The sequence below is a fragment of the Thunnus thynnus genome, chromosome 11 (genome assembly GCF_963924715.1).
Source record: "Thunnus thynnus chromosome 11, fThuThy2.1, whole genome shotgun sequence".
Classification (NCBI taxonomy): Eukaryota; Metazoa; Chordata; class Actinopteri; order Scombriformes; family Scombridae; genus Thunnus; species Thunnus thynnus.
The window spans coordinates 28,660,417-28,678,875 of NC_089527.1; the positions used below are offsets into that span (position 1 = coordinate 28,660,417).

General features: G+C 40.3%; 1 protein-coding gene across 6 annotated transcripts in view; it reads left to right on the forward strand.

The window, feature by feature from the left end:
* man1a2 (mannosidase, alpha, class 1A, member 2) overlaps positions 1-18,459 on the forward strand; it is a 147,617-nt gene that overhangs the window by 34,252 nt on the left and 94,906 nt on the right. For all 6 annotated transcript variants that reach the window (XR_010930680.1, XM_067604300.1, XM_067604301.1 and 3 more), the window contains one exon: positions 2,815-3,076. Coding sequence is in view for 5 of the 6 variants with exons in the window: in XM_067604300.1 (XP_067460401.1) it covers positions 2,815-3,076 (262 nt within the window). In the remaining variant the exon portion in view is untranslated. The remainder of the gene's footprint in view (positions 1-2,814; positions 3,077-18,459) is intronic.

Sequence of the window (18,459 nt, forward strand, 5' to 3'; positions counted from 1 at the left end):
CAGTTGGTGGGAAGGCGTATCAGGGTTCCTCTTCAGAGAGCCCTGGAGGGTGTGGAAATGCCTCCCCTCTTTGTGAAGCTGGCTCAGGTTGTACCATTTAGTGTTATCATCCTGATCCTCAATAAAGACATCTGCTTTAATGTAGGATGACTCACACCTCACTCTGCCTCTCGCGCCCACCTTTTCCTGATCAGCAGTAGTCTTAGTCACACACTGTGTATAGATGCACATGTGCACATGTTAAACACCTGAGCTGAGGGAAAATATATATAAATCCTGACGTCATAGTGCCGCTGTGCAGGAAAAAATCTGAAGAAAATAAGATTCCTCTCAGGCTGAAAGCAGGATGATGAGAACATCATGAGTAGGGGTTAATAAATAAATACAACTGTGTTTCCAATTACAAGCACATCAGAAATGTACGCTTTTTGGAAGAGGACAGATACGCCATTTACACCTGGCATTAAAATGTGGTCTGTATCTGGATGTGTGATCTGGATATGGAAAAACTTACGTCAATGCAAGATGCACTCAGAACAGATTGTGATTGGAAGATGATCAGATCAGTTTGTCAGGCTTGCATTGTGATTGGATCTCAGCCAGGTGTAAATGTAATCCTTACAGCTTGACCACATTCATGAGAAAAAGTTGAAAAGTCACCTAGCTCCGCCTCTTCCTGCTAGCTAAACGAAGCCCCATGAATGACATCCATTCATAGCAGGTCTTTTCTAGACCTGGGACACATCATGTTTGTTTAGAAGTCCACCTAGCTAATTTGCATATCGAGATCTGATCACAGTGAATGCAAAATTGTGTAAACAAGGAAGCATTTTAATGCCAGGTGTAACACAAGAGTCATATCTCAAAGCCATGAATAGGTACATCAGAGTTAACATGACATCTTTCCCATCTGGCAGTTATTTATTGCAGGTATTGATAATATTTATACTAACTCAAACTCTTGTAGGGCTGCTTTTAAAATGAGATCTCAAGATCGTTTATCCATTAGTCTGTTTTAATACAGATAAAAATGCAGGCTAATGTACACACACACACGTACACGCATCATTCTCAGTACTGTTTTCTCATTTTCTCTGAGATGTAGAGCTGTGTTGCTCTGTGGAGGCCTGCAGCTGAGTCCACACGGATCACAGCAGGCCGTCAGTTCCTCCCACGTTTCCCTGGTTCGGAAGGTCATTAACAAACAGACCCATGTGCACTCTGATGACACGGTTAATCTCAAGATGTCTCATAGAGGTGCACCGATCGATCGGCTGGTGACCAAAATCGGCCGGTTTTCAGCTGACCGGTCATGACCAGTGACTGGCCGGTCAGTCTCATATCATACTATACATCTCTAGTTTCTCTTGTTTGTTAGCATGTTTACTACTAACAGCTAACACATTTAAATGAGGCGAACAGTGGCACAAACTCGCATGTAGATGTATTAGATAATCTAGCAGGGTCTGTGAACACATCACTGACTCATGTGTCAAGGGAATTTTTTCCTCTGTTTTTGTTGTCTTTCTTTTTTTTTTTTTTTTGCTGGTTTCCTGCTTCCCAAGTTGATTTGCATTATGTTGATGTTTGGGGATTTAGCATGTAGCCTAGTAAAAGACACAAATGGGTCAACACAAACATTCAAAAATTATTCACATGTTGATTTAAAACGTATTTAAAGCTTAAACAAAGCTGAATTTTCCACAGCTCAAAGCAAAGACCTACATTAATATTTCAAATGTCTAATAGTCTTTCTTTCACAAAGTAAAAAGCCATGTTTTGATTTCATATCTTCCTCCCACACTGCATATAATTAATACACAGAGTGTGAACTATACATGTGATGATAATTAGTGGGATATACAGTATTACCCAGCTGAAGCACAAAGGATTTGACACCTGATGTTTGTGTTTTCATGTAACAGACAGACAGGGTGTTGTATTTTCCACCTCCTGCCCTACAGCAAGCTGCCATTCTCCAGCTTTGATCACAGCTGTCACTGTGTATTATTTGGCTGCACTCGTATGCGTCTAACCCTACATAATGGCCAGGCAAGATTCAAAGATTATTTTTCAATTTCTCCTCCTTCAGTGACCGCAGAAGAGCAGTACAATGTCATCGTCCTCCTGTCACCTTTGCTTCAGCATCCCGCTGTGTTTGTTTTTCATTACTGACCCACATCCTCATGGGGTAGAGTTGTGTCAACACCCTGGGGCTCGTACCACCATGTGAAACCGCAGATAATGTTTCCTTCTCTTTCTGGCACTGCTTGCCTCCTCATGGTGTTCATCTACACCTGCCCTATTTCCTGGAGCTGCTGTAACTGCAGAGTAGTGGGGGTGGGGGGGGGGGATTCCCAGTAGAGACTGATGGTTTTGTCTTCACCATAATGATCTGAATCTGAGGTGGGTCTGGTTTTCTGCTGCTGTTTATCGCTGAGGCTGCTAAACCTGCAGATTTGATGACCACTTCTACTAACGTCATAAGAATTCAATATTATTTTATTATATAAAACCTTATAGACCTTCAGGGGGAAAATGGGCATGTTTCATCTCTAAAACAGTGGAGTATCAATTTCCCCAAGAATCAGTCATTGCTCATTTTTAATTAATTTCAAAAAGAGACCCCCACTGCACACCTGTCCTCCTCAGTCTTTCTATTCTTTTTGCGTCAGCCTCGGTTTAAATAAATCTTCGTATGTGCACCCCGGGTAGACCGGCTATCACTTTATGGAAGCTAATTGGGATCCAAACAAAGAATAATGAATGACAAAAAAGTTTTACCTCCTGCCTTTTTTTTCTTGCCTCCTACAGGGAGGAGGAGGAGAGCCTGCGGGACAAGATACGGGCAGACCACGAGCGAGCGCTGCAGGAGGCAAAGGAGAAGCTGCGAAAGTCACGTGAGGACCTGCAGGCGGAGATTCAGACAGAGAAGAACAAAGTAATGGAGGACCTGAAAAAGAAGGACGTGGGCCCTAAACCCTTGCCACCTGTCCCCATGCCCAAGGTGGTGGGCGTCAACGACGGCGAGCCGGTAGAGCCCGACGTCAAAGAGAAACGTGACAAGATTCGAGAGGTAAGACGACCGGATGTATATGTTTTTTTTTTAAATATTCACTTCAACTGATTGTATGCTGCTGTCTTGGAAGCTCTTCATGGGACCGATGCGAGTTATTTCAATGCGTCTCGTGTCACTGCAACACACTTAAGGAGCTTGTATAGCAGAACTGCAGCAACAGCCCATTTCTTAATATCCATATCCACCTGCGGCTGCAGTTTCTCCTTCATTTGAGTCTTTTTTTTTTTTTTTTCTCAGTCCAGGTTAGAACACATAATTATATTGCCTAAGACTTCTGGTGGAACAATTCGACTTATTTTTCAAGGGTTTCAAGGGTTAGTCGGCAGCCTGTCTGAGTGAATGAATTAATCAAACATAGCGATGTGACTGAAATTAGGTCGTTTAAAAAGTCATGTCTGCTTCAGTAACTTTTCAATGATTCGCCCAGCCCTAAGCTCGACTTATACTGTATACGTCTGAACACATTTCTGTTGCGTGCTGTCTGTTTTCGGCGCCAGCTCTTATTTAAGGCAACAGAGAGCCAGACGGACAGTGCCTGTGCAGAATGCAGATGGTGCTATCTGGTCCCGCTCTCTATAGACACTAAGCCAACCCCAAGCCTATCTCCCTCTCTGTGCTGCTCTCCTTCCTTTCTCCTCCTCTGCAAGTTCTCCTGCATAATTACCTCATATCATCTCTCTTGAAGCAGCACTTGGAATCAGAACGCTCGCCACGCATGGGAGCTGGCCCATTCACTCCAAACCCGCCTTTGTCTCTAAATGCCCCTTTTGTTCCCTTCATAATTACCATTCAGAGAGAATGCCATACACTCCCAAATGAGCAAGAAAGTAGCAGCTGTATGGGCTACAGCACAGTACATTCCCCTTTTCCTGATTGCCCATGATTCCAAGGAGAAATCATAATAGCACACTGCCATACAATTGCAACCACAAGACAGGCTTTTTTTTTCTCTCCCCCTTTTTAAAATCATGGCCACGAGGCAGCCATTCAGCCTGTATTTTGACGTTGTAAAGTCAAGTCCAAGAAGGAGCATCAGCATCCATCTTTGTGTCATCAATTGCGTTTCATGTAGACGGTAAGTAGTGTTTTGGGCCGTGACAGCTGTTGAACCAGTCTGTTACAACATTACTTTCCATGGGATTATACCATCTGTCTGACCTATGGTATTACTGTACATGAATTCTGACACTGTTTTAGGGTTATTTTGGTTTGGTTTAAAATCTGGTCCAGTGCAGAGTTCGTGACTGTGATGGATCAATGTTTGTACTCGTGTGCATGCTTCCGGTTATCATGACCGGAGGGGTTTAGATGATCATTTTCGATTACTTTCCATTCATCTAGCCGCGAGGGCTGTTATGTATGGTGGTGCAGTCAGGAAATACACACACTGATAACACCATTTAACAAAAAGACAGTAATTACTTTAATGCATTGTGTAGTGAAAAATAATCCTGTCAAACAAGATAGTAACTCCACTCTGCTTTTCTAAAATCTATGTAGTTATTGAGTGTTCAGAGCTGTCGGTGAGCAGAACTTGGAGAAATGTATAAATGCTGAGTCCAAAATGTACATATGTCCATGTTTATGTCTAATTCTCCATCTTAATTAGAAGACCCATATTAGGTCCACATCTGTACTTCTTAAGTATCCCAATCAGTTACTTTTAAAATAATCTGGTTTATTTAGCTTGATCAGGTGATCATGATAAATGATCACAACTTAATTTCACTACACCTTCGTGTCTCTAGATCAACATCTTGGAAGTGTTCATCTGCTCTGCGGTTTGTGAATGAAGTAATGTCTGGTTGCTGGTTATGTTACCTGTGGACACTGAAATTTTGAGCTTCTTCAGTTCAGCTGTGGGTGTGAAATTCTGGGAAATTGGTGAGATCCAGCAGAGTGCTTTTGCTGTGCTGTGGACCAGTCATACCACTCAGGCCCTTTTGTTCTTCCAGAAATAGAATGAACCTCAGTTTTATGCCTCTCAAATACATATTTCATTGACTGTTCAGAACACAAAAACCACCCCATTCCACGTTATCCATTAGCTCAGAGCTCTATGCTCTTTTGCTATTCTGCTAATTATGCGACCCAGACATTAGTGGCTATTAAACCTTTGTCAGGAGATGGAGAGAGCTTTAGGGCAATAAAAGAAAAGGAATGGGTTGAATTTGACTATTAACTGTTCCAGTACAATTCACCTGTCACATCATGAGGTATTGTTGGCCCAGAGCTGTTGAAATAAGCCGGCTGTTGCAGTTAATGGGCCATGGTACAAAGGCACAGTTCACTTTCAATAAGGTTTGTTCATCAATAATGTTGGAAAACACTAGTTAGGAAAGCCAATTTGTCCATAATGTAGAAATCAAAAGCATCTCTAATCTAATGGTAGAAGGTGATGCTTTTCCCCCTTTTCTTACTTTTCATGAAGAATTCTTAATATAAATAAGTTATTTATGTTTTGGAATCTAGTAAACATGCAAACGTGAAGAAGTTTCCCAAACAAGTCTCAGGGATACATTAAAGGTATAATCTGTTACTATTCTGCATTAAAATGTCTACGAACAACTAGACTTATGTTATATATTTTGTTGAATTGTGTACTTACATTATCCCAAATGTTTCCAAAAATTTTCAAACCCAGAGAAATCAGTCATTTTAATCAAAGAAATGGTCACACCCAATTTACCAAAGATCATACGCATACAAGATAATACGTCGGCGTTGTGGTTATTTGACTTTTATTCAGTTTTAAGCCACATTTTTATGATAAACTTTTTAGACCTTGGTTGTTTTTGACTGTATCGTTTAACCGAATGAAGATTTTTAGTTATTGGACGTCTGGATCTTAAGTAATCAGAGAAACAAGCTAAGCAAACGTTAGCAGCAGCTCGGCTAGCAGTCCCTCCCGGTGGTCCGGTGCCAGCCAAACAGTGTCAGAGAAACAGATTTTTATTTTAATGTGAAACTGTATTATTCAGTGTTTTCAGCTGTTTTAATCATCGGGTCTGTTTGTTCTGGAGAGGAGGAGACCTCTGCGGATATTCAGCTCCCAGTAAAAACATCCTGAACGATGAACACTTGAGTAATCCTAACCCGAAGAAGCCGGTTGTTTTAACAATGAAGACAACAACTCCCATGATCCCTCGCTACTTCACACCATCATCACACTCCGTCTTATTTTATTGTTTTGATTGAGAGACCCCTGGCAGCTGAAATTACATATTGTGCGTTTTAAGAATGGGAAGCCATGTAATACAACAAAAGCTCAATTGAATCTGCTTTGTGCACACAATGCAGGCACACGGAACACAAAAAGAACCACGAATCAAACTTGACGGTTGATGGACAGATGCTTTTGTGCAAGAGAGGATCATTTACTGACCTTGTCAACCATAATAAAGGGATTATTCTTTAACTTTGTCTTCTTAGGGAAAATGCTTAAAATACTGACTTCACAGACAAAGACTGAATATATCTATCATATATCATAAATGTCATGTATATGATCACTAAGATAGTGAAATTGTGTTCAATCATAATTATTTGGAAAACAAAACCTTAAATGAGATGTATGAATAAAATTGATTAATCTAAAGATACCGTTTATGATGACCTATGAGTAGGCCTTAACCTTTTTTTTTTATCAAACTAATAAATAAAAAACAAAATAACACGTAGTAATTTCCTCCCATTTTAAAATAAGTTTGTTTAGATACCTTTCATCATGTTATAATCCAGCAGTCATTCAACCTGTGTAGTTAGTCTGAGCAGCTACAGCCCTGACTTCAACCACCCTCAGAATCTCAAACATCATTAATGACTTATCAGAGGAAAATGACACAGCCAGCCTTCGATTGACAGATGGTTACCGGTGACTGCAGTGCAGAAACACTGCAGACTTGAAAAGAAGAGGAGAATCTGCTAGATCAAAGTCCTGCGGCCTACTTGAGCTCGTCGGGAGGCAGAACGAGGTGTTGTGAGCCGTAGAACTGATTGCTGAGTTGGCTCGCCAGTCACTCAGCTGTGACTGCTGAGTGAAAAGCAAACGATTATAGATTTGTGGGCTGGCATCGGGGAGGGTGCGTGTGTGTTTCCCTACAGATCTATGGACTGTGGCTGTAAAGCCCAGATAAATCGATGGGTAAAACAGTCTTCTTTAAGTGCGAATCTAAATGGCGCTGCTTTTCCAGATGTATCGGTCCATAAAGAGACAGTGAAGGTTTTCAGATAGAGATGTGGAATATCTGCAGAGATGGCAGCAAGTATCCCCCTCCTCCATGTCTTGTACTCTTTTTCTCTCAAGCATCCTTTCTCAGTCTCTCTCTCTCTCTCTCTCTCTCTTACTCTTTTCAGAGGCTTGACAGTGCTCGGCAGATGGCCTTGTATGTTGATTGCACACCAGGCCTTTACTGTATGACTGTGTGTGAGTGTGTTTGTAGCACAATCGCCTCCGGGGTAGGGCACGGCTGAGCTTTCATCATTCCCTCTCACTCCGTCTCTTTCTAATTCTTCCCCTGCTCTTGCTGTTTCTCCTATGTTTGTATTGAACTGTCTCTTCTTCTCACTTGCTCATTTTCTTATCATCTTTCTTGTTTTTACCTCGATATGTTTCTGACCATCACCCCCCCCCTCTTTTCTCACTTTGTGCAACAGTCTCACGCCCTCCGTCTCCCTTTCAAACTCAGCTCCTCCCTCCGTCAGCATCATTTGGCCGACTCCTTGTAGGAATCTCCCGCATCCAGCCACTGTTACACGGTTCATAAAATCATCCGTTGTCGCAACGATTGCCGTATTTTGTGCTGAACAATGAGTACTTCACAGCCACAGACAACACAGTATATTATTTTTTAACAGGATGAGCAAGATGAAAAAGAAGCAGACACTGTCACAGGGAGAGGAGGATGTTCTATCAATTCCTTGGCAGTATGTTGTTGATTATTTTTTGAATTCCTTTTGAACATGGATTGTGGCTGAGCTACAAATTATTTTTTGTGAGGCAATCATGTTTGGTTGTGTAATGCTCGATGCCCTCTTGTAAACCAGCCTTTTGTAGCGTGTGGTGGGGAAGTGACATTTGACAACCCGTCCCTTCTGCAGAAGTCATTATGTATAACCATACATTATGTATGGTTCCATATGTCAGAAGTGCTCCCAGCTCCTAAATGTATTCCTGATTATGGATATTAACCTTTAAAGAAAGTGGATTTCTATATGTGATCTATCCGGTGGCGGAGCACGTGTTATTGCCATTACGGTACAAAATGGGTGCATAAAGTTCTGCTGTTTAGGTACTGCTCATATTCACATAGTGTGATTGATTAGTGTGATTACACTAAATCTGCTTACACATCATATTGTTCACACCATAATTACAAGTAGCTCAGTGCAAAAAACTGTTGATGCCAGCCTCCTATTAAGGCAGGTAGCTCCATGTCTGAGAAATTGGAAGTGAAATACAGTAGTGCCAACAAACCTGTAGCAAAATGTCTGCAAAGCCACAATTGTTGGCAAAAACATCTAAATAAAATACTAATAAAATTGATTCTAATTACAAAGAAGCAACACACTGTTAGTATGTAGTTTTAAATCGTTACAAGTCTGGAACATCAGGGTTACCATCTTGGAATGATGCGTGAACACTTCCAAGTTGGTATAAAGAGGTTTTCCTGTTCTTCCCGTTCTACCAGCATTGTGTGAATGCAGCATAATGGCAGTGTTGGTGTTACTTCTAAGATAAACCATATCACAAGCAAACAAAAAAGATAATTGAAAGGTTCAGAGCCATAATTGGTGAAAACTCTCAGCACAGCTTCTCATCATTCAGTGACAGACTTGCATACGCCAGACACAAATTGAACAAAAGTCATGAAAGAATAAAGAAACAAAAGGAGCTAAGATGAGAGTGTAGAGTGTAGATTGAAATAAGACAAACTGCAGATCTCTTAAAACACATGGGTACAAAAAAGCTTTTTGAAGTCCTGAACTTTTTCAGCATCTTGTGAAACTGATTCCAAGAACTCAGAACCCATTCAGCAGTCTTAATAATTTATCATCTGACAGGCCTCTACAGTGCAAGTATTTCACTCGCATTGGAATATAAAAATTTTTGCAACAGACATGTGCAAACCGGAAAAATAATTTACGAGCACACTGTGCAAGTAAAGATTACAACGTACCATAATCCCCCCTCCGCTGCTAATCGTTTAAAAGCTAGTATTTAATAGTCAGATAATGTGCAATGTTTATTAACAGTACATTAGTTTCACAGGAAAGAAATGCTGCCAAGTATAAATATCAGCACACTGCTAACTGTAGCCTCAGCTTGTACCTCTCACACAGAGCTGCTGGTAGTGTTAGCAAGTCTGATAAGAGACAGCGGAGAGACGACGTCATGCCAATAAACCAAAGATATATTCCTTTTCTGTGGCAGTAAAAACAGCACATGACCCACCGATAACTAACTGTTATATTCAGAGTGTCACAAGATACTCAGGGCTGACCACGGTAGCGTTAAAATGATAAACGGTGGGGCTACGGCTACGTGCTGACATTCCCCTACAGACACACACACACACACACACACACACCGGAGAGCCTCGTAGTAGAGCCACTAGCTCAGCTACAACACAGGTACCAAACAGAGACTTTTACAACGGCCATGAATGTGCTTCTAGTGACTGTCAAAGCTCCAGCGGACTCTCTGTGTTTCCAGCACGTACACGCAGAGTCTGCCAGCAGCTGCTCATGGCTGGTTAGTTTGCTTGCATTTCTTCTTCATTGTCACCAATTGCTGTCCGTCTGACCGTCACCAGTCTGTTCAGCACCTCCATAAGGAGGCGGAGGGTAGTGGTGCTCTGGTAGTGGTAAGTCAAAGTAGCTGAATTAATTTAGTTGCAGCTGTAATTTAAAACACCCAATGAAGACTGTTCCTGATTAATGAATTCACTTCTTGACTGTGGCCCAGCACAAAAAACAGCAGCAGGTGATAGCTGGCAATGGGCTAAAGACAGTAAGACACAGTAATGACTTCCAGTAGTGTGAAAGAAAAACTGCAGAGAAGTCGGCCCATTACTGGCTTAATAAACTCTCTGTTACTTGGACGTTTTTCACTGTGCTCCTAAATTTCTTTGTGTGCTACTAAATTTTTTCATTTAGGAGCACATGTATTTCTTGGGAGAAAGGTTAGCACAAAGCCCTGTCTGTATGACTGAAACACAATGTTCCTCTTCCTTTTGTTCATTAGAGAAAATTATAAGTATAAAGAACTAGAAAGGTAGGTACCTGTAACTTCACATTCATCACAAAGTCTTAAAAAATTATGTTCATAGATTGTTTTTTTTTTTTGCTCCCGTATATCTTTCTTTTTGTTGAACATGTAAATGTGTAGCCCCAATCCTTATGTGCCATTTCTTGTTCAACATTTAATTAAACCCACTGCAGCAGCTGTTACTTCTCTGTTTTGGCAAAAGTTCCCTTTATTGTACAGAAAACTCTTCATTTATTAGCCTAACCCTATCAAATCCTCTCTCTCTGTCTGCATTTTTCTCAGATCCCTGCTTAAATAGAATCTTGTCGTGAAAAAAACAAACAAAAAACCTCCTTACTCCTTGCCCGGCTCTTTTCATACTTCCTTCACTAGTCTCTCTCACTTACAATTTTGTTACAGCTTGATTCAAGATCCTGTCGCTCTGACTCCTGAGACACCTTGGAATATAATGCAATCCAATGCAACAACACCTAAAATGTTTGCCAGAAAATACCATAAAGTGCAACAAAGTCAACACCTTACTTACATGGCCTAATGTAACACTGAAGTTGAATGGAGCCACTGTGAGAACGTTGATTGAGTAGGGTTTGTCACATGAGTACAGCAGCTTGAGTTGTCTTCCTCAGCTGACTCGTGTCTTTACTCCATTACAAGGAAGCTCATTTTTGGGATGAGACAGATCACACTTTGATGTACTGTCCCATTCCCTTGAATGAGAAAGTGTGTCCAAACTTTTGACTGCTACTGTTTTGTAAAATTTGTATATTTCCGAGTAAACCTCGCTCAGGATAAGTATAATTTTATAGATATCATACAATGAGAGGTGTTTCTAATATTTTGTCCATCCTGTTCAGCAGCACCTACAAACTAGAGTAGAGCCTCCAAAATGACAATATATAAAATTAGCTATGTTGAATAAGTTTCAAGTCTCTGTGAGTTGATTTTGATAGTGAGCTAAAGTGAACTGAAACCAGTGGGCCCCTGGAAGGTAGGAAACAGTAATTTAAAAATGACAGCACCACTTGCATTAATGTGGAAATGGCTGTCAGTAATCTAAGCACTTACTGGACTGATTGTACAAAATCACCGGAATGGTCCTTCAAACGCTTGAACGAGTAGGACATTCCTATCAGCCAAAGATAAGAGCCTAACTGGGTTTGACTGGTGAACTAGTGGCAAATTTCCTTATTGGGGGGGTAATGCAGAAGGCATACCGAGTACATTGTTTTAAGTATAGGACAGTCATAATGAGCTTCACCAACTAGAGCTCAGGTGATGGAGAGGGAGTGACAGTGTAGCCGGCAGAGGATCACCCTACAATAGCTCAAGCACTAATGCAACATACAAGACGAAATGAAACCAAGATCATCCTTTCTCTGCCTGATCAGCAAACAAGATTACAGGTAGCTACGTGTATGGATAGACCTTAAAGGGGGCTTGAACACCTGCCTGTTTGGCCTCCTAGAGAGAAAATATCCTTTTCAAGGGTGTTTTTTGAGTAAATAAATAAATTCCTGTTATTCCTGCCACATCCAGCGTAACACAACAATATGCTCAGTACCTCATCTTGTTTCTGAGTGTAGCTGACAGAGAATTTATATTGTTATATGTTAGTGTTGATAGTTAGCTGTGAGCTAAAGTGACTGTAGTTGACTGAACTCAGTAGTGTGGAACTAATGCTCTGGGGGACTATTATTGTCATCGCACATGGCATGCAAAGCGGGTATAGATACTGTCACAAGTTAGTTATAAAGTTGTGGGAAATGTTTGCATCTTTATCCCCCACAAGCTACATATAAGTTTTCCTCCCTTCTATAACAAGCAGCCAGTGAGGTGCATTCAGTGTTAGCAAAGTTAATCTGAGTTTCTAGCATCAAATTGTTCTGCATAACTGAAGTCAACAGTGATGTTGTCACTGTGTTTGTGTTATTAATGTCAGACAGTAAAGTAACACCTAATGTATGATTATATGAACAGTAAGCAGATGTATTTTATGTGTTATGTTTACTCATCAGGTGAATATGTGTCTCAGGACAGTGATACAGCCACATTTACATGAATGTTAACTGTTACCTAAATGTCACATATTTAGGCAAATTTAGGCACTTTTTTCAGTCATTTTTGGAGGGTGGGAGGAATGTTAACTGTTAAAATCTTACATTTTAATATCCCTTTAACAATGTCGCAAAAGTAGTCATTCCAGGCATATATTTATTCAATTATTTGCAAAAATCACCCTTTATGAATTTGGGCTCCTGCCCCTCTAACATCCTCTGCATGTCCCTGATGGCAGGACTGACAGGGAAATACGTTTCCACAGATTTTTCCCTCATATCTTTTGTGGTTACCTGTGTATCTGAGTGTTTGTCTGTATATCATGAATTTAATAGGATGGTCTGCCTGACTGCGTCTGTGCTGTACTGCATGAGATAAAGACGAAGCAACCCGTATGCAAGGGCATCATAGATCAAGCTACTTTTTTTTTTTTTTTTTTTTTCTAAAGAGCGAGATGGCAGGACTGAAAACATTCTGTGCTTTCAATAACTGTCATCTGGCATTTCAGATTCGGTTGCCAAAGAGCAAGTTGGAGAGCTGCAATTAGAAATGAGTTCTTACAGGTCCTAAGGGAACCAATAAAAATGTTTATATGTTGGATGCTTTAATTTGTATATGGTGGGAGCATGCTGTCACCATAACTCAGAGTTAACATAGGATTAGAAACTGAATGTAACACATGAAAAAAAGATATCTGTTAATGGCATAACCTGTTTGCACAAAGCTACTAGTAGGTGAAACTGCTGATGTTTGCACCTGCATTAAACAGTCACAGCTGGTTAGAAGAGTGAAGTTTAATAGAGGCCAAAATGTGTTTTAATGTCAGTATTAATCATGGTGTTGAATGTTTCCTACCACAACTCAGCCACTCCACACCCACTAATCTATATCAGCAATCAGGGAACATTACAACAACAAGCAAACTTGCGGTTTTCTCTCCCACTCTGGTCACAGCTTTAATCAAGCCTTTGCTTTTAAGCTTCTATTAATGGCAGTGTAACACTTCTGTTGCTACCTGTCCTGCTGCTTATTAAAATCTTCACATACTAACTATTGTGATGCAAATGCAGCTCTCTCTTGCCTTCATGAACAACGTTAGTGACAGCTAACTCTTTGCTGCTTAAAAATAGCAGAGGAAGGTTGTGGATAAACATTAAATCTCAAACACATCATTATGTTGACATCTTTAACTATAACTGTGTCGACCTTTGTGCCGCACTTTTGGATCTTTTGTACTGAAAGCACACTTCTTAACAACCCCCTGGTTTCTACAAATTTTCAGTTCCAATTGAGAAGTAATTTGGACTTAAATTGTATGGTCAGCTTGGGACTTAAAGCAAGACTCAAGCCCCCAGCTGCTCCAGTGAACAAAAGTGTTGGAAAAAGAACATTAAAGCTCTGCAAACCCTTCTACAGATTATATTTTGTTTGATAATATAATTCTTTAATCTATTACACTTTACAGTGACCTTTCACATTCATCAGCATCGGTGCCAGGAGTGGTCAGCAGGCCAAATTTGAATCAATCATTGTTCAGATAGAATAGGGAATATGTACACAAGCCATCAGCTAAGTGATTGTTGTATAATACAGTATGCATTAGGTAGTGTGTGTGCATGATTCTAGCTGTACCCTGCAGACATCTGCTTACTTGGACTTGGATCACCCATTTTCTAACTATAGTGGATAAGTAATTGCATGAATTTTAATATTTATTGAGCAGTTCTGTTCTAAGAGTATGTTGGCACTGTATTTTATTTTGAACAGGTTTATGACTCAACCTGCTTTTCCAAGTGCTGTGATTTCTTGCACTAAAAATGTACTTTCTGCCTCTTTTTAAATAAACAAAACGTGCTTATTGCACAACAAAACCTACTCTGAAAGACTTTCAACCTCCCACCCCCCCTATTTTTCAGCTTTTGAAAATAATAAAGAAAGATTGAGATGAGGATTGAATGATGGAGTGCAAGGTCACATGTTTGAAGAAGTTTTGTTCTCAAACCCAAAAGCATCAGACAAGGTTATGTTTTGAGTTGTGAAATATTACCAATTCATAGGATGTTCCTTGTCAGTTTCTACTCTTAAGATGGCTTTTTTGACTACGTTTTGCTTTGTCACTGTTAATTACAGCGCTCTAGAAATGCAGCATTCAGCTGATGACATCATTAAATGTGCTTCAATATGCTTGTAGTTGTTTTCATCAGCTTTTCTGAATGCAGACTTCTTTCACCAAAGATGTCTTTGACAAAAAGTATGTCGTTTGTATGGTGTTTCCATTAATTTAATAAGAGAAGGATACAACATCTCAGCCTTGTGGCTACCAGGCAAACAGCTTAAATGGGCACTGTAGGAGTATTTTGGATTTAGGAGATGTTAAAGAAAGCAGATTTGGAATTTGAACAAAACATGTTGGCCAAAGTCGTTTCCAGTGAGTTTTGCACATTTAAACTCTTAGAGCATCGTCTTTCTTTCCTGAGTTGAGGTGGTAACGTAAGTTGTAATGTTAGAGACATATTCAGCTTGTTGTTTGATTTAATTAAACATAAAGCAACAATTCCACTCTTTGCATGTTATCTTTTACATATTGTTCCCAGAGTACCCATTTGTTTGCAGTAGTGAAAGAAATTTAGAAAAACTAAACTCCAATTAGACAGAAGAAAACATCCCCCAAATGTAGCTGCCTGGTTAGTTATTGGCCCGAATATAAGACAATGATTTATTCTGAAAATTACATTTAAAAAAAAAATGGGGCTGTCCTTTATTCAAGGACTAGGACTTATATTCAGGGTCGTCTTATATTCAGGTCAATATGGTAATAGAGATAGTGAATAAAAATGGAAGGTGGTGGACAACAACTATTTTTCCACCTTAAGTATAAATTGCCACATTAAAAACATTTACAAAACCTTTCAAAGCAACACGTAGCACATTAAATTGGTACCTGTTATGAATGGTGTTTATGTAGGTTCCATATATTACACTGTGCTTACTGTATCTTAAGCCATTATTGTTTGAACTCGGGGCTGGGGAGCCGTATAAGAACAGCCCATCTAGACTCTTTTACTGTCCCGATTTCAAGGTGAATTTACTGCCACCCTCTGCCTAAGTGTCCTGAATGTATTTACCGCAAGAAGCATTTCAGATGTCACATTCTCACCACCCTCGTGCATCTTCTGAAAGGCCTTCTGTTAAGCCAGATAGGAAGCCTCCATGGGGTGTGTTGGAGGGAGATGAGAAAGACGAAGGGGGGCGGACGGATGCTTTAAATCAGTCAAACTGACTCTAGAGGTCACTCAGAGCAGCACATAACTCCAGCTCAGCGCTCCAGCTCCCCAAACCTCCAAAAGACAAAAGCTCGTCCTGTGTGCTTCTTCCGAGGGAGTTATGCTGATTTTAAAAAAAAAAAAAAAAATTCAAACAATGGCAAAAGTAATGACCTTCCTCTCAGCTTCTGGCTCTAAGGGGATTTATGAATATTTCAATGCCCTGTTGTTGTCCGTGTCCGTACATTGTAATTGTGAGTGTGTGTGTATGAGACCGTAGCACATCAGGGATAAGTGTGCACAAATGTCAGCTGTTTGTCCTTTGGGAAAGTGATGGCTCGGGGCAGATTGTGCTTCTTTTCTAGTGCAGGCAACTGGTGGGCAGGCAATTGACTGCATTTGTGAAGGTCACAGCTCTTAATAAAGTGTGCAATCTTGATGGAGGCAGAAGAAGTCAGCTTATTTTTTAAGTTGTATTAAAAGATTTTAGTGAATGAAAGAGGGTACAGTGCATTAATGCTGAATTTCATTTATGGGTTCTTGTGTATATCAGAATATGTTGTCAAACTCTGTCAAAACCATAGTTGAGGAGTCTTAATGAAGCCTGCCGTCAGTGTTTCCTACAGGTTGAGTGTTGTTGTTATTGTGGCTGACCCTGGAGCAGCATTAAGCATCAAGAGATTTCTGCAAAGCAACAGTAAATTCATGACCCGTCTCACATTACCATACTATTTCACCATTCTGGCAGACTTTTAAATCAGTCTGCACTTGGACTGCATTTGGAAATTTTCAAACTAATGAAATGGAGATACAAACTTCTTTTCGGTGGGCCGGCAAAATAAATTCATCAAATGAGAAACATCGCTGCCTTTCTCATCAAACCCAGCACCATATTTGAGGTTTCACTTTTCACTCTCAAGCTGGTCAGTCGATAGGAAAAGGGAGGGGAAGAGAGGTTTTTAATCTCCCTCAGACTCTGACCTTAATAACACGGGGCCACTCCTGGGCTGCCAGTCCCTTCCAAAGCAAGCTTGAGCAAATAATGTTGCATGATTAATAAAATTTACTGCAGCAATATAGAGACTGGGCTACATAGAAAAAAGCAAATCATTGTAAAAGGCGATAATGAACATCTACAGCGTCAGTCTTCCCAATCCTGTCAGGTAGGGCTGTCACTTTTTATTTGAAATTTGAACTGTAATGACCTGTTCAAATTCTAAATTTACAGTCTCTAAGCGCAACAGACCATTTGAAGTAGTTTGTCTTGTGATCTAGCGGAGGGCGCTGTAAAAATTCACTGTCAGCTTGACCTACTGACCTATCAGTAAATTAAGCTAGTAATGTTATGTTGTTTGCAACGGTGACAAGGTAAAATGGAGGACACTAGTGAGCAATACTGTCCTGAGTGGACAATCACAACACCAAAGCATGTGAGAAGCAGTGTGTGGAAGTATCTCGGGTTCTACACAAGCGGCAACCTACGGGGCTGAAAAATGAAGCCAATGTGGAAGTGCCAAAAACTGCAGTTCCTTGAATGGCCACTTGAGGCTGGCTCCAAAAGCGAGTCAATCCCCATAAACCCCCATGTTAAAATGCCCAACTTTACAGCAGAAATAAATATGTTTACAGCCTGGTACAAAAACGGTTTTGGTCTCTATGGCTAATTTCCCCTTTCATGATAACTGTACGGGGGGTGAATTTTTTATAACTCACCTATTTAAATTTTATTAAGCCGTAAAGTTATGCATAATGAGGGACATGGCTGCTTTGAGTGACAGGTCTGCCAGCCGCTAGGTGGCTTGTTTCAGCCATTCGGCCCGCCTCTTTGCCCATTTTTTATTGGTTGGGAGTTAGGCATAGTCACGCACTGCCAAGATGGCGACGGACGGAGTGGCTCACTTTGAGCTTCACAACTGCTCTTCAGAAACCAATGGATGATGTCACGGTAACTACGTTCATATTTTTATACAGTCTATGGTTCTACATCATAGATGGCAAAGGAAGTAATAAAGATAAGTAAAGAAAAATGACAGCCCTACTCTCAGGCACAGAATAGCACAAGGAATGATTTATGAAGTTGTCCTAACATCCTGAGACACAGATACCACATGTGATTTTGAGTGTAGTGTCTGAGCTGGGGACAGAACTGATTGAGTTAAGTGCGCTGATACAATGTACTGTTTGACCCTGGGGTCACCTTCACACACCAGAGAAGCCCTTAAAATCACATATAAAAATAACCAAGAGATTATGTCTCTTGTTGAGTCAATCCGACGTTCTATTTTGTCAATTACCATTTTCTTTATGCTATTTATTGTAAGGTAATAGAGCTAGCATTGGCTAACGTAGCTCTGCATCATTAAATAAGATCATTGGCTGACTGCACTTTATGGTTTCTTCCTGACCAGTTTAAGACATGCCCTGGTTGTCATATCGTTACGATGCAGCACACTTTGAGCACTTTAAAAATGTAATAATTTTTTGGAAACTGCAAAGTACATCATCATATACAATATCTTATTAGTATCAGTACGATATATATGAATTACCATTCATATATATCGTACTGATACTAATGTTGCTTGGCTATACCATTTGCACTGGTATGTTTCCCTTTTTATCAATAAAACAAACACACATGGAGCAAAAGATCAAGAAGAGTAAAGGAAAAGGGGTGATCCATACATGCATATAATTACATCTGCAGGTATAGTTATCTACAGACTATGCAGGGTGACAAATTTTGCTAGTGGTGGGAACCCGAGCAACCTCTATGATCACCTCAAAACGAG